The sequence below is a fragment of the Enhydra lutris genome, unplaced genomic scaffold, assembly GCF_002288905.1.
Source record: "Enhydra lutris kenyoni isolate GAN:26980312 unplaced genomic scaffold, ASM228890v2 scaffoldscaffold111, whole genome shotgun sequence".
Classification (NCBI taxonomy): Eukaryota; Metazoa; Chordata; class Mammalia; order Carnivora; family Mustelidae; genus Enhydra; species Enhydra lutris.
The window spans coordinates 859,397-880,914 of NW_019154195.1; the positions used below are offsets into that span (position 1 = coordinate 859,397).

At 59.1% G+C, this 21,518-nt stretch overlaps 2 protein-coding genes across 4 annotated transcripts; both read right to left on the minus strand.

The window, feature by feature from the left end:
- Window positions 1-1,219: 1,219 nt before the first annotated feature.
- On the minus strand, window positions 1,220-8,336 carry LOC111139575 (shisa family member 7). 2 transcript variants are annotated; one of them, XM_022491894.1, is made up of 5 exons: window positions 7,657-8,336; window positions 6,048-6,202; window positions 4,324-4,389; window positions 3,712-3,861; window positions 1,220-1,863 (listed from the first exon to the last, which is right to left on the minus strand). In XM_022491894.1, the coding sequence occupies exons 1-5, from the start codon at window positions 8,334-8,336 to the stop codon at window positions 1,220-1,222; spliced, it is 1,695 nt and encodes a 564-aa protein (XP_022347602.1). The 2 variants fall into 2 exon arrangements, with proteins under 2 accessions (XP_022347602.1, XP_022347603.1); XM_022491895.1 differs by lacking the exon at window positions 4,324-4,389.
- Window positions 8,337-15,723: 7,387 nt separating this feature from the next.
- Window positions 15,724-21,256, minus strand: LOC111139583 (isochorismatase domain containing 2). Of its 2 annotated transcripts, XM_022491911.1 has the most exons (5): window positions 18,560-21,256; window positions 18,004-18,213; window positions 17,758-17,828; window positions 17,500-17,617; window positions 15,724-16,071 (listed from the first exon to the last, which is right to left on the minus strand). In XM_022491911.1, the coding sequence occupies exons 1-5, from the start codon at window positions 18,692-18,694 to the stop codon at window positions 15,991-15,993; spliced, it is 615 nt and encodes a 204-aa protein (XP_022347619.1). In that variant the 5' UTR covers window positions 18,695-21,256; the 3' UTR covers window positions 15,724-15,990. The 2 variants fall into 2 exon arrangements, with proteins under 2 accessions (XP_022347619.1, XP_022347620.1); XM_022491912.1 differs by lacking the exon at window positions 18,004-18,213 and having other exon boundaries at window positions 15,745-16,071.
- Window positions 21,257-21,518: the final 262 nt, after the last annotated feature.

Consider the following 21,518-nt stretch of genomic DNA (forward strand, 5'->3'; position numbering starts at 1 on the left):
GACCACGTTAAGTCATGGCAGGACAAGGCAGAAACTCTGGTAACACCATCACAAGTGACGGCCCTCCAGAGCAGGCAGTGTCTCTGGTGATGACATCACAGCGTTGGGACGGAGCCTCAGTGGGGGCCGGCTGCCAACAACCTACAGTCAGATCATCATCTCGGTGGAGACTTCTGCAGTTGGGGTTGCCTCCCCAGTGAGACAATCCCTTAGACAACTCCTCAGGTCAGGGCACCTTCTTGGGTGACCCCAGGGTTGCCATGGATCCAGGGCCTGCCCTGCCTTCTCATGGCATGGAGGCATCTTAGAGCATGACCCCAGAACAGGCAGAGTCCAGAGGTGAGATCGCAGAAGGGCCCTCATCCTGGAGGTGTCCCAAAAGCGGGCTGTCCTCCCTGGTGATGACATTACAGGAAGAGGCACAGTCCTTCTGATCATGTCATAGGGCAAGGCACCTTCTCTGAAGATGGTGTCACAGGAAGGAGGCAGAGTCCCTGTGACAGTGTCCTGGAAAGGTCTTACTTGTAGGGAGGACACAGTTGGCAAGGCCTCTCCCCTGTGATGTGTCCTAGGAAGATGGCTTTGTCTGTAGTGACAACATCATAGACAGAGACATCTTCTCTGGAAGGAAATATTTTTCTGGTGTTGATGATGTCAAAAGAGGCCTTTCGGTGCCAGAGATGACATCATCAGGGTGAGATGTGTCTCTGCAGTGACATTCACAGGAAGGAATCTTTGTTTCTAGGGATGATGTCATAGGACAAGGCATTGTCTCTGCTGTGACATCACAGGGAGAAAGTCTGTGATGACTTCATGGAACAGAGACATGGCCTCTAGCGATGACCTCAGGGGTGGGCCTGTTCCTCTGTGATGGATTCATGGGAAGAAGGTGTTGTCCCTGTGATGACATCACAGAACACAGACATTTTCACTAGTGATGACTTCACGGGCAGGGCTCTTCCTCTGTGATAACGTCATGGGAAAGAGGCCTTGCCTCAAACAGTGACATAGGAGGAGGGATCTACCACGACATCCCAGAAGGAGGTTTCATCTCCAGTGATGAGTTCATCCAAAGCAGCGTCCTCGGAGGCAGCCCCCCACCCCCACCCCGTCCCGCGCACGGGCTGCTCCCGGGTCCCAGGCCCCTCGAGTGTGTTGGGGGATCCCGGCTGGGGTGGGGGCCTGCGAGGCCGCAGCCCGCCAGCCCCCGGGCCTGGCCTCAGACCGTCACCTCGTTCTTGCTGGCGGTGCGCAGGTGCTGCGGCAGGTGGTGGCCCGGGATGAACTGCAGCTGCTCCAGCGTGCCCTGGCGCTGGAAGGGCGGCCTGCGCGCCAGCGTGCCCCCTCCCCCGCCGGCGTCCGACATCCAGGCGGGCTGCGGGGAGCCGTGCAGGCCGTGGTGGTGGTGTGCGTGCAGGCCGGGCGGCGGGGGCAGCCCGTGCAGCGGCGTGGGCGGCCCCCCGGGACCCAGTAGCAGGTTGGAGTGGGACGCGGCCAGGCCGGCGCGGGCGCCGGGCTCCGGGGGCAGCGCGGGGCTTCGCGGCGGCGACAGCAGGTGCTCCCGGCTCTGGCGCAGGGCCTCGGGCGACGACAGGAGCAGGTGCTCCTGCGACACCAGGCGCGCGCGCGGCAGGGTGAATTCGTAGCGCGAGCGGCCTCCGTCGCCCAGCAGGTGTTCCTGGGACATGACCCGGCGCGGGTTGGGCGCGGGCGCCAGGCCCAGCTCCTCCGGGCCGCCCCAGGCGTCCATGCGGTAGCCGCCCCCCGTGCCGGGCCGCCGCAGCGCGTGCAGGGGCAGCGTCCCCCGGGGCATCTCTGTCAGGGGCCGGCGCTTCAGGTAGGCCTCGTCCAGATCCTTCTCAGCTGGGGGGGGGGGAGAAGCCAGAGGGGTGAGTCTTCAGCCAGCCCAGAAGCTCCCCCGTCCCCTGGCTTCGGTATGTCCCACCCCCACGAGGGCCCTGGGCATCACCGGAGCGCCCTGGTCATTATTAGCCTGGGCACAGGTGGGTGAGTCCCACATTGTAATGAGTCAGAACCATCAGGCTGCCTGTGTGACCAGAATGCAGATTCCTAGGCCCTGCTCAGGATGGCGGGCCGGTAGATGGAGGGACTTCGTTTCTCACCCCGCACAAAACTTGGAGATGTCACCTCTTCGTGGGTTATGAAGTCAGTTTTGTGGATGGTGACTGGTATTTTGAAAATGAAATAGAATTTAAAAATTATCAGAATGCATCCACACAGGGGCGCCTGGCTGGCTCGGTTGGTAAAGCCTTCCAGTCTTCATCTCCTGGTCCTGAGTTTGAGCCCTATATGGGGCATAGATATCACTTTAAAAAAATCAATTAAAAAATTAAGGAGAGTGGTGGGGAAAAATATTTTTAAAAATTATATAAAAAAGAAGGTATCCAGGGGCGTCTGGGGGGCTCATTCGGTTAAGCGTCTGCCTTCGGCTCAGGTCATGATCCCAGCGTCCTGGGATCAAGCCCTGCATGGGACTCCCTGTTCTCCCTCTCCCTCTGCTGCTCCCTCTGCTTGTAATCTCACTCACTCTCTCTGTCAAAGAAATAGATAAAATCTTAAAAAAAAAAAAAAAAAGCATCTACATAATAGGGGGAAAAGGGTGAGTACCTGTTCATAAATTTTTTATTTCAGGTATATTTGTGTTACTGACATATTAATGGATGCAGTGACGGTACCTACGGTTTGTTTTAAAATAATCCAGCAAAGGGGTGCCAGAGTGGCATAGCGGGTTGAGCATCCAAATGTTGGTTTCCACTCAGATCCTGATCTAGGGCTGTGGGACTGAGCCCTGCCCGCGTGGACTCCACGCTGAGCTTGGATTCAGCTTAAGATTCTCTCTCCCTCTCCCTCTGCTCCTCTCCACTCTCCCTCTCTTTCTTTCTCTCTCTCTCTAAATAAACAAATCTTAAAAAAAAAGTAAAAAAAAATGAAATAATCCACGAAAAACTGGGGTAAAGGGAGTATAGATTAACAAAATATTGCTCATCTTAAGCTGAGTGATGGGAACATGGGCATTCATTTTACAATTTCCTCTAATGCTGGGTATGTTTGAAAATGTTCATAATAACAAATTTCAAATTTTTCCTGTAACTAAAAAATATGCATAGATATATGTGTCTCGTGGGTCATAGCATAAAAAGTATTTCTTAACAGGGCTCTCAGTTTAAAATGTTTGAAGGCTACTCCCACTGACCAAAAATATCCGGAGTCACAAGCATGTGACCCAGGTTGGGCCAGTACACTCCAGACCTGGGATTTTTGCTGGAATCATTGGGAAGAATGCTTTTCTGCCAGCAGAATGGCACCCTGAAATTCCTCACGTCAGTCTTTGCCACCGCTAAGGAAGAATCTGTCTGAAAATGAAGCCAGCCCATCATTTAGTATAGCTGAGAGAAATAGAATCCTGGAGACAGCTTTTGAATTCCTGGATCTAGCCATACCTGAATCTCATAGAGACTTTCCATTATCCAGCTAATGTAGTCATCCTTTTTTTTTTTTTTTTTTTTTTTTGGCTTAAGTTGTGTTTCTGTTAATTGTAAGTACAGGTCCTGATGAATACAGTAGCTCTTAGGAGGGCATGAATCTGCATTTTTAAAAAACACCTTCAGCGTCAGTTGGGCCGCTCTGAACCCAGGTCCTGGCTCTTCACCCTGCCCCATTGCCTGTGCCCTTCCCCTTCCTGGCACTCACCCAGTCTCTTGAGGGAGGAGTAGCGGTTGAGTTCGGATTTCACAGCGGCCTCGTAGGACGGGGGCAGATGCGAGAGGTTGTGGAAGGACCGTGAGCAGGAGAGTGTGGAGTAGTGCAAGGAGGGGCTGGGTGGTGGAGCGGCGCGCCAGTCTGGGGCAGAGGGGCGTGGCCAGGGTCAGTCCAGCCCCTCCTCCCTCAGACCCCGCAGTTCCAGCCCCCAGCCCCTTAGGGGATTCCAGCCCCTCAGAGCCCCAGCAGTCCAGCCCTGTACTCATTCTCCCGCCGCAGGAGACAGGCTCATAGCTGGGGAAGCAGGTCAGGGCACAGGAAGAGAGGCAACCAGCGCCTGCTCAGCACGTGCTATGGGCCTGGCCCCAGGTGGGAGGGGCAGTCCACTCCGTGCATCATCCCATCAACCCAGGTGGGAGAGACATGACCACTTCTGGTGTCCCAACTGGGAAACCAAGGCTAGCTTGGTTACCTGGCTAGACTGGGAGGTCAAGGCTCACAGGGTCTCACACCCGCTCTGCTGTGGGCCCCCAGCTCAGGCTCAATTTAAGGCAGGAAAGGAAAGGAGCCTTGTCCTCCCCACAGCCCAGCCCCTGTCCGTACCCATCGTGGCAGCATGGTGCTTGGGGCTGTTGACGTTGAGGTGCAGGTAATTGTGGTGCAGATTATCTGTGGGGACCAAGAAGGGAATGGTGTCACTGCTGTCGCCCGCCCCCCGCTGGCACTGCTGTCCTGGTCTTGTGGAAGGATTTCCACTCATGTCCACTCGGTCCCTGGCTCTGATTCCCTCCCACGTCCTGAATCTCCGCTCTGACCTGCCTTTCCCTCCTGTATCATTAAATCAGCCTTCTGGCCATCTAGCCAACGCCATCTTCAAGATCAGCCCCCCAGGGTTGTACTCCCAACACCCACATCTGCTGTTGCAAACTCTTTCCATGTCTGTCTCTCACCCACAGGACAAAACTGAAGCCAGGAGGGTCACCTGGGTGGCTCAGTGGGTTAAGCCGCTGCCTTCAGCTCATGTCATGATTCCAGAGTCCTGGGATCGAGTCCCATATCAGGCTTTCCCTGCTCTGCAGGAGCCTGCTTCTCCCTCCTCCTCTGCCTCTCCCCCTGCTTGTGCTCTCTCTCTCTGTGAAATAAATAAATAAAATCTTTAAAAAAAAAAAAATTGAAGCCAGGAATTACTTGGCTTAGATTGGCCTCAGCTGATGGCTTGCCTGAAGGAGCCTAGCTCAGTCCTGTCACTGGGCCTTTGCACATGCTATTACGATATTTTCTCTGCCTTGAATTCCTTCCTCTCCTTCTTTGCCTGAAGAACTCCTACTCATACCTCAAGATCCACCTCAAATGTCTTCTCCTTTTTACTACTATTCAAACCCACCTCTTCCCCTCCATTTCTGACCCCAGTTCAGGCCTTGTCCTGTACAGCCTGGAGTACCATCCAGCCTCTTCCTCTCATCTCTTCCCTTTCACATGGATTCCAGAAAAATCATTCTTCCACTCACTGCTCTAAGCTCCACGGTGGCTTCCCACTGCCATCAGGACAAAGGCAGAGCTCTTCAGCCCAGCCTGGTGCTCAGGTCCTTCCCGACACCCTCTCCCTGACCCAGCAAACTCTGCTGCAGCGGCCCAGAGCTCCGTTGACCCAAGTAATCCCCTCACCCTCCAGGCCACTACTCAAACAGCCTTGCCTGTGGGAAGTCTTCCTCCTCCTCTAACCCACTACAGCTCCCTGGACTTCTCCACTGATGAGCTCATCATAAAATCTAAGAGTAACACTAACAACTGCTCATATCTATATGGCGCTTTTTCTGTGGGAGGCATTGCTCTCAGCCTTCGGTCATTAGTTCCTTTGACCTTCACAATAACCCTGTGAGGTGAGTGCTGTCGCGCTCCTGGTTTTATGGGTGAGGACACTGAGGCCCAGACAGGTGAAATGGTTTGCCCCAGGTCAGCAGTGGCAGAGTTAGGATTCAAACCCAGGCTGTCTGGTTCGGGACACATTCTAATTCAATTGTTAGGAACTTTGTGACTTTGGCTGTTGGGAGCTCAGACACGGACTTTCTCAAGCGCAGGGGCTGCGAATGTCGAAATTTAAATCTCTGCGGCGTCCGTGACACCCACCCATGATGGTTCTGAGATGGCAGAGGCCGGTGGATGGGACTGGGGGCGGGGCGCGGGAGGCGGGGCTATCGGGGAGGGTGGGGCTACAGTGCTGGAGGCGGGGCCTGGGCCGCGGGAGGTGCCGTGGAGGGCGGGGCTACAGGACTGGTGGGCGCGGCCAGAGGCAGCTGCTGCAGCCCCGACTCCCAGGTTCCACTCACCGAGATTGGAGGGCTTTACGGTGTTGTAGAGGTTCTTGGGCGTCCTTGGGGGAATGCTGTCGGGGCCTCCGACCCCTGGGGTCAAGGAGCTGCTTCGTGCCCGGTCCGGGCGGGTTCCGGGCCCCGCCTGATGCCTCAAAATGTCCACCAGAGCCCTAGAGGGGCAGAGCGACGGTTAGCAGCGGCCTGGGGACGGGGTGGGGCAGGCAGAGGAGCGCCCAGGCTTCCCATCTCTCCCTGTTCCGCCCTCTGCGGGAGTCAGTCCGGCCCGGCTCCTCGCCGGTAGCCGCACGCATCGCTAATGTCCGTCTGGGCGCCGCCCGCCCCAAATGCTCCTCCAACCGCGTTTCTTGCTTGAAGCAGCCCCTGCCTCAATTCATTTGGACCCAACCCCTCTGTGGTGCTTCCCACACCGTGCCTCCCCACCCCCCCGCCTCTGCTCCCCTGAGCCTGGGACCTCACTCCTGTTCCGTTACAGTCGTCCCATGGCGGTAAAGTACGCCCCAGTCGTCTAGTTATACGACCGAAAACATTACAATCATCCCGGACTCCTGTGTTCTTTCTTTCATGCCCCTCAGCAATCCTGCAGATTCGACCTCTACAATAAATCCCCAGCGGACCACTTCTCACCGCCGGTGCTGCTCCCGGTACCTGCTCTCACCCGGCTCATTGCTAGTGTCCTGACCGGTCTCCCGCGCCCACCCTTGTCCCCTGCAGTCCGGCCGCACACACGCAGCCCGGGGACTCTTGCAATGACCAGACGGTTTCACGCCGCGGAACTCAGGGCCCCCGAGAAGCTCCCCCATCACTCTCAGAATAAACCTGCTCCGTGCCCTCTGCTCTGTGGCTTCATGGGCCCCTTCCCTGTCCTGCAAGTACTCCCACCAGGGCCCTGGCACGCGCTGTTCCGTCCGCCAGGAGTGCCCTTCCCACAGATCCCTGGAGGAGTTGCTCCTTCCCTTCACGCCTCTGCTGACCACTTCGCATCAAGCAACACCCTCGGGCCACTCTCTACCTGTTATGCTGCTTTCTTTTCTTCACAACGGTTATCAACACCTAAAATTATATTGCATATGTCCGCCACTAACGTTTAATGGTAATGGCAGCCAACAGTTACTGAGGGCTCGCCATGTGCCAGGGCTCGACATGAATCAGTTCAGTTCATCCTCGCTACAGTCTGAATGGATGGGGAACAGTTCTTAGGCCCATTGTACAAGCAAACGGAGGGACAGGCCCAGGGTCGCACAGCTCGCAGGCAGCAGACCCGGGGTTGGAAGTCGGGTTCACCCAGCAGAGCGGGGACCTTGTCTTGATCACTGCGGTATCCCCAGCTCCTGACCCACAGAAAGTCCTCAAAAAATAATCTGTTGGATGAATGAAGGCCTGAGCCTCACCCGTCACTCCGCAGCCAGGCGCGTTCTGTCGCATCTATTCTTAGTGCCCGCCCATCTCCCAAGGCTCGGTGGCGACCCCCAGGCTCCCGGTGGCCTCCTTGGTCTCTGAACAGGCCCGCACCCCTGTAGCCACGCCCTCTCCAGGTGGCTCCACCTCTCACCGCCCAGGCCCCGCCCCCAGACCCCATGAGGCTAGGGCCTCAGCGCTCACATACCTGGGCACGTTGATCTCCCGATGCGCCCTGGGAGCACGGGACGCCTTGCTGAAGGCCACTTTGGCGCCGACGCCCACCGCCAGGGCGAAGCTGATGACCCCGCACACCACGTAGGCCGTGCTGCCCCCGGGGCCCTCGCCCCCGCGCCCCGCTGCGCCCCCCGCCCGGCCCCCTTCCAGCCACCCGGCCTGGCCGGGACCCGGCCCCCCTCCCGCACCCCCAGCACCCCCGACGCCCCCGGCCAGCGGCGGCGGCGTGGTGGCCCAGCGCGGCGTGTCGTAGTTGGAGCAGGAGGCCTGCGCCAGGCGCATGTGGCGATGCTCGCAGCAGAAGCGGTAGTGGCAGGTGCCGCAGCAGAAGCGGTAGGAGCCCGTGCTGCAGTTGAAAGTGGCGTCGTACTGGCCCATGACGTCGTAATATCCGTGGCAGAGCTCGGCGGGAGGGGGCGCCCGCGCCGCCGCGCCTGTCCCGCTCGCGGGGCTGGTCCTGGTGCCGTTGGCGCCCGGGCCCGCAGTGCCCCCGCCGCCGGTCAGCGCCCCGGTCAGGCGCCGCAGGTGCGCCAGCAGGGCGGGCAGTGGGCCCGGCGGCTCGGCGCTTGTGGCGTTGGACGGGCGCGCCCCGGCCTCGCGGGCGGTCGAGGCCAGGAGCAGGAGGGTCCCGAGGAGCAGGAGGGACGGCATGGGGCCGCCAGGCTGGGGGGAGAAGCAAGGCGGGAGCGGGGGCGCGAGAGAGACGGCCGGAAGTGCAAGATGTGGGGAATGGGTGGCCGGACAGGGTGAGGCAGGCGGGCCGAGGGGAGGTGGAAGGATGGAGGAAGACAAGCATTAGGAGAGCGAAAGGATGGATGGACGAAGCGGGAGATGCATGAGCCCAAGGTGAGCAGCCCCACAGGGCGGTGGAGGGCATCCGTGGTGGGGACGGAGATATGCCCAGACGCGGCCGGGGAGGATGGAAATGGTAACGCGCAGACGGGGAAAGGATCACAGTGAGCCATGAGGGCAGGAGCAGAGATTGGGGAGGTCGTCGGAGATAGCAGAGGGGTGAGCGGAAATAAAGACGGACGGACACCAGAAGCAAGGTGTGATGAGGGGAGAAGCAAGCATGCAGGGGAGGGAAGGAGGGAGGGCAAGGGCGGAGGGGGCGGAGGGGGCGGAGGGGGCGGCCGTGGGAGATTGGGGGAGGAGGAGCGGTGAGGGCGGTGGGGTGGGTCGGTGCGGGTGGAGGAGGGAATGCAGACAGAAGTGCGGTGGACCAGATGGGAGGAGCAGGGGAGATGGGGAAGGAGAGAGGGAGGGGTGGGTGAGGGGAGAGAGAGAGAGAGATCGGAGTTGAGAATCTGAGTTTATAGACCAGGCCCGTGGACCCAGGTGGTGCGGCCACTGGGTGCCAGGAGAATTCGCATTCTCCACATGCGGACAGCGTAAGATGCCTCTGGGCATTGCCAAATGTCCCCCTGGGGCCATAACTGAGCCCGACGGAGAGTGGCTGGCTTAGACCCGGGCGGTCCTCAGCCGCCCCAAAGGCTGATTTCTCTTCCATTTAGGTCGGGTAATCCAGGGGTCTCAAGCGTCTGTCTCTCTGCCTCTTCCTTCCTCCCTCATTTGCCCTGTCTCTGTGTCTCTCTCACACAGAGACACGCACACAGAGGCTCACGCAGAGACACACGCACACAGAGACGCTCTCCCAGTTGCAGGCCCGGAGCGTCTCGGCCACAGCGGGAGAGGCAGGGTGGCAGAACGCCACCGTGTGCCAGCTGCCTGACACTGCAAGGCTCTTACCTAAAATTCCCGTGCCTCAGTTTCCCCATGGGTAAAATGGGGGTAAGGATGGTTCTCAGAGGGCGGTTACGAGGATGAGCAGGGTTAACCTGTGGAAGGAGTCCGGAGCAGCCGGGCCTGTCGCCAGGAGGCGGACTGTGCACGCGGGCGCACCGGTGTTTGCCGCGGCGGATGGCGGGGGGCGGGGCAGAGGGGGCGGGTCTGCCCCCACCCGCCCAGGCACGGAGGCCGCCCGCCGCGCCGACTGAGCCTCGAGGGGACTGAGCCCCGAGGAGACCGCGGTGGCTGACCCACGGGGTCCCCGCCTCCACGGGGCTCAGGGTCCAGCGGCGGGAGAGGACCAGCGCGCAGACAGAAGCCCGTGTGAGGCGCGGGGCACGCTGCCGTGAAGTGTATTAAGAAATCCTGAAGAAGTCACGGCTCAAGGAAAGCGGCGCAAGGGGATGGGAGGGTGGGTAGGACTAATCCAGTAAGCGCCACAGGGTAGTACTGTCATGTGCTCCTTTCCATTGAGCGCCTCTGTGTCTGGGGACCACACCATTACCCCCACAAGTCGCAGGGGCTGGCGTGGAGAGAGGGTCCTGGGAGCTGAGGCTCCCCACGCGCAGCTGGCTCCCCTCCCGCCTGGGGCCTCAACTCTCCCTTTAGCTCCCGCTCAGCCCCTCCCCTGCACTCTGGGCTAGAACCCATCACTCCTGGGGCGCCTGGGTGGCTCAGTGGGTTAAGCCTCTGCCTTTGGCTCAGGTCATGATCCCAGGGTCCTGGGATCAAGCCCCACATGGGGCTCCCTGCTCAGTGGAGAGCCTGCATCCCCCCCCTACCGCCTGCCTCTCTGCCTACTTGTGATCTCTCTCTGTCAAATAATTAAAATCTTTAAAAAAAAAAAAAAATAGAACCCGTCAGTCCAGGTGTTTCATAGGCATCTTAGAAGCGGCTTAGCCCACACTGCGGACAGCCGTCTGGTGGTTCCTCAAAAGTCAAACAGTTCTCACATGACCCGGCAATTCCACTCCTAAGAACTGGAAACGTGCATTCACACAAAAACTTCCACACGAACGTTCATAGCAACACGGTTCGTAATATCCCCAAAGGCCACCCAGATGGCCTTCAACGGAGGAACAGATAAGCCAATGTGGTCTGTCCAGAGAAGGAAACGTTACTCAGCCTTAAAGGAGCCCTGGTACGCTGCCTCGTGGGTGAGCCTCTAAACATCAGGGGAAGGAAGCCGGACGCAAGAGGTCACATACGGTGTGATCCCATGTATCTCAGATGTCCACAGTAGGAAAAGCCATAAAGCCAGACAGCGGATTAGTGGCTGCCTGGGGCTGGGGGTCGGGAAGAGTGGGGAGGGACTGCTTTGGGGGGATGAAGATATTCTACATGAGATAGTGGTGATGAATGTCCTAGGTATCATTGAACTGAACCCTTAAAACAGTTTAAAAATAGCTGACATGGTACATTTTAAGTTAGGTGTATTTTACCACAATTTTAGGAAACAAACAAAAAGACACCAACATAGGTCAGATGACATCAAGCCCTCCTCTGCTGAAACCGCCCACTGCCTTCCTGCCACGCCTGCGGTAACATGGGAAGCCTCCCTTTCCTGTCCCTTCATGCCTTTCCCAAGCCCAAGGGAGTCCTTCTTCCTGACTGCACCTGTGGCTCCTTTCGCCTGGGCCCTCCCTTTGCTGCACATACCAGTCTATGCCCCCTCCTTCCTTCAGGTGTCCCTCACAGGTCATCTCACGGAGCCCTCCCTGTCCTGTCTAAAGCAGGGGCGCCTGGGTGGCTCAGTCGTTAAGCGTCTGCCTTCGGCTCAGGTCGTGATCCCAGGGTCCTGGGATCGAGCCCCGCATCGAGCCCCGCATCGAGCCCCGCATCGAGCCCCGCATCGAGCCCCGCATCGAGCCCCGCGTTGTGCTCTCCACTCGGTGGGAAGCCTGCTTCTCCCTCTCCCACTCCCCCCGCTTGTGTTCCCTCTCTCGCTGTGTCTCTATCAAATAAATAAATAAATAAAATCTTTAAAAAAAAGAAAGAAATGCCAGCTGAAAATTAAAAAAATAAATAAAGCAGGACTTCCAGCCGCTCTGGTCCCCATGCCTGCTTTCTGTCTTGTCATAGCTCGCATCTCTACTTCCCACATTATATGTGTCGGGACTTATTGTCTGTCTCTCCCACTAGATCATCAGCCCCGCAACGGTGGACTCTTTTGTCTGCTCTTCCCCGTAGTGCCCACAGCACCCAGCACTGGTGCCGGACCCAGGAGGTGTTCGGTAAACATTTACTGCACGGCTGAATGTTGAAAGGAAGTGTGAGAGGTGGGACTGCTCTCTCTCCCTCTTTGTACTTCTCTCTCTCTCTCATACACACACACTTCAGATGAAAACACTGAGGTTCCAAGAGGTCCCATCATTTGCCCAAGGCCTACAGCACGCAAGCATTGGAGCTGGGCTCTAAACTCAGGTCTCAGGGCACTGCCATCTGTAGAACCTTTATCCCATGCAGAGAAACGTGGGTTGACATGCATACAGACACACACCTTTCATCAGTGAATCCACATGCATGCAGTGATGTGGATTTCTTCATTCACTGAGGGCTGCCACACATACGGTTGGGCAGGTTGGGCACTGCGCAAGATCTGGTTGAGAGGCTGGAATCCAGCCAGGCTCTCCTCCTTAAGGCGTACTGGTGGGACTGCATCCATCTGGGGGAAGGGGCACCCTTTAGAACTCACGCAAGGTTACCATCTGCCTGCCAAACCACAGACGCAGGGGAGCTACGTTGGGCCAGGGGGTACCTTTGTGTCATTGGCATAAAGGCGCTGTATGGGCTAGCAGTTTGCCCACTCAGTCCCCATTCTGTGCCAAGCCTCCAGCTGAGCTCCATGGACATAGTTCTTCCCCCTGCTAACAGAGTCCCATTGTCCCCTCCAACTGCACGTGCACGCACATGCCCAGGAAGACACAACTCCACACCACTGACAACTCTGGGGAGTGGGGGCCGTGGCATCCATCCCCTCAGACCCAGTGATGCACCCAGACACAGTACACACAGCACATCTACAGTGGGGGGAGTCATGGCCTCCTGTCCCTGCCTTACACCTCCTGGACGGAGGAGGACACACACCCAGGGACACAGTGACCTGTCTGGACACAAGGATACAGGGGGACCCATTCTTACCTTGCCTCACACAAAACAACACATAAACACACACAGCATTGTATACACACAATAACAGAGGACACCCGCATGGTGTGCAGACACAACACACAAGGACACCCAATGTCATCCTGGTGGGTGCACCTGTAGCCTCCTCCCAACACATGCACACAGCTCCACGTGGACACACGGCTGTGCACTTCTGGGCATTTCCACCCACAGTACACAAGACCCAGACAATCTCAGACACTGCGACACATGGGGACCACACACAATTCCGGAATACAACGAGGGACCTGCCCAAGTCACCTCTATGCGGACACACAACCAGACACATGCCAGCCCACGGTCAGGCAGCCTTGTGGGTGCACACAGGGGCCAGCACACCCTCACCCAGCGGTGGGGTCCGGAAGCATGCATGTGACACCCCCCACACACAGACACAGCCTTCTCGCACCCCCCCACAGGCACTCTCCTCCCCCACAGCTGGAGAGGAAGGGGGCCCTTCACCCCAATGTCCTTCCTTCCTGCAGCATGCATCCCCAGCAGCCAAGGGCCAGGGCTATGGACCCCAGCACTAGCCTAGGACCTGAGAGGTGGACAGAGGTCAGGGAAGCGGACTCGAGAAGGATTTCCAGAGCAGGCCCTGCTCGGTTCCTGGGCTCCTGGAGACCTCACAGTGCCTGCATAGTCCTGTGCCCCACACTCCACATCCCACCAGCTGGGGATGGGGGCCGGGGCTGCGTGGGGCCAGGTGAGTAGCCTCCTTCCTGAGATGTGTGGCTGCAGAGAATGAGAGATGGAGAGGATGGGGGGGAGGGACAGGGACAGGGAGAGAGTCTCGGGAGGTTGGTGGGGGGAGAGGCAGAGAGAGGAGGAGAGAGACCCAGGGAGAGGGGGACAGAGATGGGGGCAGAGACCCAGAGGGCAAGCGGGGGCGGGGGGAGACAGACACTCATAGGAGCGGCACCGACACACTCACAGGAGGACACTCACAGGAGGGGCAAAGACACTTGGGAAGTGGGATACAGAGATTGAGAAGCCAAGAGAGAACGAGAAAGAGCGCGGAGAGAGAGAGTGGGGGAGGACAGAGACCCACAGAAGAGTAAGACCCAGAAAGAGAAGACCTGGCCTCGGGAAACCGGGGGCTGGAGGGGTTTGCAGGTGGCAGCAGAGGGGGGCTGAGGGTACGTGGTGGGCATTGACACATAGAGAGGGTCTGGACACATGCAGGGTCTGGGTGGCGTGCAAAGGGAGGGGATCTGAGGCATATCTGGGGTTGAGGGGACGGTTTGAGGTAGGGACGTGGAAAGCAGGCAAGAGGAGGAGAGGATGTGGGTTCACCGGCCACTGCAGCAGAACAGAGGGAGAAGGGGAGGGGTCCAGATGGGCAGCAGGGATCCCAGTACTGGGCACCCAGCAGCAGGGACTCAGGGATGAGGACCCTCCACCAGGGGCATCCAGCGGCCTGCCCAGCCTTGGTCCCTGCGCCCCCGCTCCATCCCCAGGTCTTCCTGTGTTCTGTGCCTCTCTGACTCTGGGTGTCTCTGCATCTCCCTGCCCACCTCTCCTCCCGGACCCCGCCTCCCACCGGCCCCGCAGGCCCCTCGCATCTCTGACGGGATCTGCCCTGGGTCACGGTCTTCCGAGCCTGTGTCTCTACATATCTCATCGCTTCTCTGCGTCCCTGAGTCTCTGTCCACCTCCCCACCCACCACGTGCTGTCCTGTTCTCTGAGTCTCAGTTTTCTGTGTCCCTTCTTCCCTTTGCCCCGTCTGTCTCTGTCTCTCTACATCCTGTCTCTGTGTCTCCCCCCAACGCCCAACCCCCACAGCCCTATCTCTTTGCCTCTCTGTCTCTGTCTCTGTCTCTGTCTCTGTCTCTGTATATCTCTTTCCCAGGTTTGCTATCTACAGATCTCTTCCCCTCTGAGTATCTCTGTGCCCCCCACCCCGGACCCCAGTCTTCCTCCCTGGTCCCCCTACTCTCACTCAGGCCGGGGTTGGAGGGGCGGGGTGGGGGGGGCGCTGCAGCGGGAGCTGTGTGTTCCCAGCGCAAAATAGACTCCCGTTGCCATGGTGACGCGAGCGCGGCCTCCGAGACGCGAAGCATCAGGCTGGGGGGTGAGGAGGGGGGACACCTGGATCCGGAAGGCGGGGGCCGGGGGCGCCGATGCTTGTCCCGGGGGCTCCTGGAGGAGGGGGGAGGATGGGACTCCTAGGTTCCTGGGGAGAGGGGGTGCTGGGCGCTCTGACGCCGGGTTCTGGGGACCCGAACTTCTGGGAGGGGTCTGGGATCCCAGGATTGGCGGGGGTGGGTGGGGGGACTCAGATTCCACAGTGGGGGGCGGGCTAGTTGGGAGCTCTGACGCCTGGGTCTATGGGGGATTCAGAGGTTGCCTTCTCAGGTCTCCAAGGTGGGGGGGGGGCGGGGAGCAAGGACTGCAAACCTCAAGGGGCTGAGGGGCCTTGCCTGGGGGCCCTTGCCTGGGGGCTCCGTAGAGCCCGGGCCCCCAGGTCTCCGTGCCGGCTGCAGAATTCTGAGAGCCCCCATGTGGATCCCAGGCTTCTGCGTCTTAGGGGAGCAGGAAGCACTCAGGTGAAGCCGTCTGTCCTTCCCGGCCATCCATCCATCCATCCATCCATCCGCATGCCGGTCTCTTCTTCCTCCCGTCCCCTTGTCCCCAGTGCCTCAGTTTCCCTCTCCGCACCGGGGTGCGGTCGCGCTCACCTCACTTTCCGGATTCGGGACCCTTGGGGCGTCGGGGGTGGCGACGGCGTGGGGGGCCGGCCGGGGAGGCAGAGCGAGCGCGTGTCTGCGAGCCAAGCAGCTGGGCGTGTGCGCGCGCTGGTGGGGGGCGGCCGGCGGCGCGTGGGGCGTGCGACCCGGCCGGCGGCTCCCGTCGGTGCAGATGCGCGCTGGCTCCCGTGCAGATGCGGCCGCCGCCAGCCTGCCTTCGCCTGGCGCCGGCTGGGAGCGAAGAGGCACCTCCCCCTCCCCACCTGCTGGGACCCCTCTTCCCCCCACCCGCGGCCCCCACTCGCTCCCGGGACACCCCCCAAGTCCACGAATGGTTCGGTCCACAGCCACATCAGTGTTTATTCTGCAAGTCCGGGTTCCACAGCCTGTGACACTCCCTCCCCTGCCCCTCCCCACCCCGTGAAGTGGCCCGGGGCCTAGCCCCACCCCCAGCTCAGCTCAGCCAACCGCCACCCAGCTTCCAGGAGTCTTATTTGCATTTCCGGGCGCTTTGGTCCAATGGCAAGGTAGCGCTCCACCTCCCCTCCAGAGGAGGTGGTACTCCCGGTGGACTGCACCACTCTTGGGAGCCAAGGATGGGGGCGAAGCGATTCCACTGAGGTCCCGCTGACAGGAGGGTGGTCTTGGGGTGAGGAGTTCAGCGGAAGAGGGGGTTGGGGCCTTGGAAGACGCCCAGCAGCCCGCTGTCCTGGGCAGGCTCCTTGATGATCTTCTGGATCTGTAGGGGGAAGAGGAGGGTTCAGGAGGCGTCAAGAGTTCCCATCTCTGTGACTGATGTGGAGCGGCACATCTCCATTTCATATGCCTTGCCCCCCTTGGCAGCAACTGGCCAAGCCAACCACTCCCTCTTCTCGAAACTTCTCCTTGGGCGCCCCTCCACCATGGCTGCCTGGGTGAGCGCCTGATCACCCGCCATCTTGGTCTGCTTTGCGGGCTTGCACCAAGGCCCTGTCCTGGAGCTTCCTGTCTATACCAGCTCCTGCTTAAGTAATCTCACCTCTCCCATCCCTCTCAACCTCCAAATCCAGCCCATGCCTTGCCCCTCAACTCCGAACTCATTGATCCAACTGCCTCTTAGACCTGGGTCCCCACCTGACCTCTCAAACTGACAATGGTCTTCCCCCAATCTGTTGACCACAGGGGCACAGACGCTCAGCCCCCTTTCTAGGGCTGCCTTCCCCCAAAGCCCCACACCGCACCCACCAGCAGGCCCCACGGTGCTTGCCTCCAGAAAAATCAGCCCAAATGCACCCCCACTGCCCCCACTTTGGTCTCCCTCCTTCCTGCCACCCCCCAACATCCACGGGCTACCCAGAACCAAACTGCAGATCTGACCATGGCCGGCTCCCTTGGGCAAAACCCTCAAATCTGTGAGAAGAGGGGGCTCCGGCTCTTCTCTGCCTCTCCTCCTCCCACGCTTACCATGTCCTGCTCGGTTCTCTGAATAAGGCCAAGTTCAGCCCCACCCCCAGGCCTCTGCCCTAGCTGTTCCTTCTGCCAGGAACATGCTTTGGACGACTGGCCGCTCCTCTGACTTCAGGTCTCTGCTTCAAGGCCACCCCAGGGAAGGGCCTCCCTGCGAGCGGCACCCATCTTATTCCTCACACAATCTGAACATGCCCTTCTAGCTTCTGGCCACAATGTGTAACTGATGACAGACGGGCTTTGGCTGTCACCCCAGGGCCTGCCACAGAGGCCGGCCCATAGTAGGTGCTTGACAAATGCTCAATAGAACTGAACTAGGAGGAGGGAAAGGGCAGACCTTGGGGGGTAGGCGCCTCCTGCCACCCTCAGGGCTAGCGGTGGTGGCTGCGGGGACTGGAGGAATGGACGGAGAAGAGGGTCGCAGGGCTCCCATCGGCAGCGCCTCTGCCAGACTCTTTGTGCCTGTCTGCCCCCCCTTCCCAGAAGGCCTCCCACTCCACCCCGTACAGCCCCCCTCTTTTGCACCCTAGCCCTCCCAGTCCCCTCGCTTGCTTTCCTGCTCTCCTGTCCTTCTGGCCCCCCGAACAGCTTCCCTCAAGGAATGTAGAACTTTGCTCGCCTGGAGGCGGCCGCCTGCCGTGTTCCCAGATGTATTCTATCAACTGATAGGTGGTGGGTGCTGGAAAGGGAGGCGAGGGAGGTCGGGGTGCGGGGCCAGTACCTCCTTAAACCGGGGGTGGGCAGCGTCTCCCACGAGCTGCAGAATCAGCCCTTCGCTGGTGGAGAGGAAGGCCCCACTCTGCCGCATCCGGGCCAGTGCCACCAGCCTGTCCACCTGGCTGGGAGAGGCAGGAGGGCTGTTGGTGCCTTGGCCGGGCCACCCGGGTCCCTGGCACGCTAAGGAGGGACCCCACTCCCCGGTTCTTCCTGGGCACCCCATCTGTACCCCATGTGCGTCCCCCCAGCAGGATCCGCTCACTTGCGAGAGGAGCAGGCGTCCACCACCACGTGGACCTGCAGCCCGCGATCCAGGAGGTCCAAGGCTGTGTTCTGGGGGCACAGGCAGGAACAGGGATGAGAGGGCTGGGTCAGGGCAGGATGGGAGCAGCAGGCAGACAGGGGTCCTGAGTAAGGATGAAGGTCCCAGGTCCTGCAGGGATGGGGTCCTGCCAGGACGGAGGGTTCTGGGCAGGGAAGATGCAGTTAGTGGGAGGAGGGGTCTCACCAGGATGCAGGCGTGTGTCTCGATGCCACAGAGGAGCACAGAACGCAGCTGGGGCCGGGTGTCCAGCTCCTGCCGCACTGCGGGGACCATGCTGAAGCAAGTTTTGGCCACTGGCCGCAGGCCTCCAGCCCCCAGCTCAGGCACCGTGGGGCCCAGGCCTACTGGATACTGCTCTGTCAGTACAGCAGGCACCTCCAGGAGCCTGGCCACCTGTGCCAGAAAAAGAGACAAAGGCCTGAGCCCGAGGGAGGGGTCTGTGGGGTCAGACTCCAGGGTCTGAGGGAGGAGGGGGTTGGGGGCCTGGACTCCTGGGTCTAAGGGAGGAGGAGGCTGTGGGCCTGGACTCTTGTGTCTGAGGAAGGAGGGGCTGGGGGCCTGGACTCCTCGATCTGAGGGAGGAGAGGCAGGGGGCCTGGACTCCTCGATCTGAGGAAGGAGGGGCTGGGGGCCTGGACTCCTCGATCTGAGGGAGGAGAGGCAGGGGGCCTGGACTCCTGGTCTGAGGGAGGAGAGGCAGGGGGCCTGGACTCCTGGTCTGAGTGAGGAGGGGCTGTACCTTGAGCATGCGGGCAGCCACAGAGACAATCTGGGGGAAGTATGCAATATGGCGGAACTTCTCCTGCATGTCGCACAGGAATAGGATGGATGATCCGGGGAGGACTCGGCCCAGGTTGGGCCCCACAGCCGCCATGTCCTGGGGTTGGGCAGAGGTGCTGAGGGAACAGGGTCAGATGGGCCAGGGGCTTCTCTGCACACCCAGCGTCCCTGTACATAGACCCTTGAGGGTCCCACACGGGGCTTTGGAAACCATCGTCCTCCCACCTGCAGGCCACTGTATCTGCGGTTCCCGGTCCCTGGAATCCGTTTCTTTCTTAGTGTGTCCTACTCAGCCGTGAGATCACATTCCAAAAAACCTTCTCTGACCTTGATCGCCCCGGTGCTCCCAGCCTCACTGTCCCAGGGCCCTGGGAAGCCTTCTCCTTCCTCAAGGTCACCCTCTCTCCTGCCACATTGCAGGCTGCAACTGCGATCCTCGCCCAGCACTCGGGGGAGAAACTGAGGCCTGAAGGGACCCATCCAAGGGCCCCCAGCAGCTAACAGCAAGCTGATTTGATTCCTGAGGACAAAAGAGCCTGGAGCTGAGTTCCTTCAGGTTGGACTCCTCCCACTCGGCCTCTGAAACTCAGTTTACCCCTATGTGCAATGCCCAGGCTGCACAACCCCTACAGGTCCTAGACAGGAAGGCTGGGGTCCCTCACAGAGGAATGTTATCCCCCCATAGAAAGGAACGGAGTGCTGCTCTGTGGGACATCATGCATGAACCTCGGAATCGCTGCGCTCTGGGAGAGGGGCCAGTCGCTGAAGGCCCCACACTGTGCGAGCCCGTGTATATGAACTGTCCGCAGGCATCAAGCCCGAGGCAGGAAGCAGACTGGTGGCTGCTGGGGGCAGGGAGCGACCAGGACTGACCCCCTGAGGCGTTCAGTTTCCATCTGGGGTGATGAACACATTCTGGAACTAGGTGCTGGCCAGTTACGCAATGTCATCAGTGTTTGTAATGGCCACTTCATGCTGCGTTTAAAAATGGCGGAAATGGTAAATTTCATTACATGAACTTTAGAGGGAGAGAGAGAAGGAAGGGGCGGGGCTGGTGGAGCCATCTGCCCAGCAGCCCTTCTTGGGGGGGTGGTCCACAGAGACCCAGAGGGGTCCCCAATTTGCCTGAGGTCCTGCAGGACTAGAGGACAGCAAGTCTCCCAGTCAGAGTGGCTTCTCTCTAGCACCTGAGGCCCTGCCTCCCCAACTCTCAGCATGTCCCAGCCATGTCCCCAGGAGTCCTTGGGCCTTGAGAGCTTGAGTCCTTGGGTCCCCAAGTTGCTGCACAACTAGAGGGCTCTGGCCAGGCTTCCACGCACAGCTCTCATCCCCTCTGCGTTCTCACTCGTTTGCTCTCCTTAATTTATCTGGGACACAGGAGACACTGCTGGCCCAGTGGAAGGACAAAGGGTTAACATAGGGGAGGTGTGAAGGCGGGGTGGTGAGCACACACAGGCGTGTAGGGGGTTCTCTCAAACACATCTACCGCAGAAAAATGTTTTCTATGGGCAACTATCTAAAACGTAAAAACCCATGGATGCTTACAACAGGGAGTTTTATGCTATGTGAATTTTCTCTAAGAACAAAACGGCACGGCGTCTCCCACAAAAACAGTATCACACTGAATGAGCTAATCACCTAATTACAACCGTGATCAGTGCTGGGATTTCTAGGGAACCTGATCTATCTTGGCGGAGTGCAGAATTCTCACCAAGGAAGCGGCCACCAGAGAGAGAGGGAGAGAAAACAGTCGGAAAACACAAAGTGCATTCTGCCGCTCCCCTGTCCCAGCCCGCACCCTCCCGCGTGGCTGCTTCTGTCCTCAGGACTAAAAAAGGTGACCCCGCTCCCGCAAGGCGCTGAGAACCCCTCCAGCCTCGGCCAGGTCGTGTTGCCCCGCCAGGACTTTTCCCTGTGGTTCCCTCCCACTGCGGTGCTCAGTCTCACTTCCAATCCCTTGAGTCTTCAGGAGGCAGGAGGGTCAAGGTCAGATCAGGGTTCTCTGGAGCAAGAAGGATTTCCCCAGCCCGCCGGGAGGGGTGTGGATTGCGACAACCCCGAGGGAAGCACGTGGGGCCACATTTCTCAAAACCGGAGTTATATGAACCCTGTGACCCAGAAAACTTGCTCCTGAGTGTTGGCCTCGCAGACACACAAGAGAGATGACACCAGGTTATTCACCACCAGACCTAGGTTACAAATCATGGGACTCTTCCCCGGAGCGAAGGAAGAGAAATCAACCTGAACATCTGCGGCTGAGGTCCTGCCCGCCTACGTCACGGCCGGTACACACTACGGAATCCTCCGCAGCCAGGAAGAGCACCAAGGAAGCTCTTTAAGTAACAGTGTGGAAAAGTGTCCAAGAGAGGTTAGCAGTGCAATGAAGCAGCACGGGACATCTGTGCCCCAATCCGGGAAGAAAAGCCAGCGGAGCCCTCCTCTCTACACCGACCACGTACTTCAGGCGGGGGAGCAGGTGTCCACCAGGTGTGAAGATTTTATTTGCACCGCTCTGTTCCTTTTGGATTTTGGACAATGTGTGATTGGTTGTCTGGTCCATAACAACTAAAATACAATATAATCTTCACGTAAGGTGAGAACCCAGCAAAACCAGTCTGTGGTGGTAAAGTTATGAATGAATGGTTATCCTTGGGTGGCAGTGAAGAAGGGAGTTCGGGGGCGGGGGGGGGGGGCTTCTGGGATGTGGGGGATGTTCTACTTCTGGCTGGGTTCAAATGCTGTTTACACCAGAGTGTTTGCTGTGTATTTGTCATTTGTGTGGTTTTCCTGCATATGCAGTATACCTCCGTTAAAAAGTTTTCAAAATATCAGATAAAACGGGGGAGGCCTCACTGTCCTCTGTGGGGCTGGACCGGAGCGAGAGGCCAGGAAGGAAAAACCAGGGCTGCAGTCCAGGT

Coding starts and splice junctions, on each gene's coding strand:
- LOC111139575 (XM_022491894.1), bottom strand. CDS start 8,336: ATGCCGTCCCTCCTGCTCCTCGGGACCCTCCTGCTCCTGGCCTCGACC. Junction 4,390..6,047: donor CGTAAAGCCCTCCAATCTCG/GTGAGTGGAACC, acceptor TGGTCCCCACAG/ATAATCTGCACCACAATTAC. Junction 3,862..4,323: donor GCACCATGCTGCCACGATGG/GTACGGACAGGG, acceptor CCTCTGCCCCAG/ACTGGCGCGCCGCTCCACCA.
- LOC111139583 (XM_022491911.1), bottom strand. CDS start 18,694: ATGGCGGCTGTGGGGCCCAACCTGGGCCGAGTCCTCCCCGGATCATCC. Junction 18,214..18,559: donor TGGCTGCCCGCATGCTCAAG/GTACAGCCCCTC, acceptor TTTCTGGCACAG/GTGGCCAGGCTCCTGGAGGT. Junction 17,618..17,757: donor GACGCCTGCTCCTCTCGCAA/GTGAGCGGATCC, acceptor TGCCTCTCCCAG/CCAGGTGGACAGGCTGGTGG.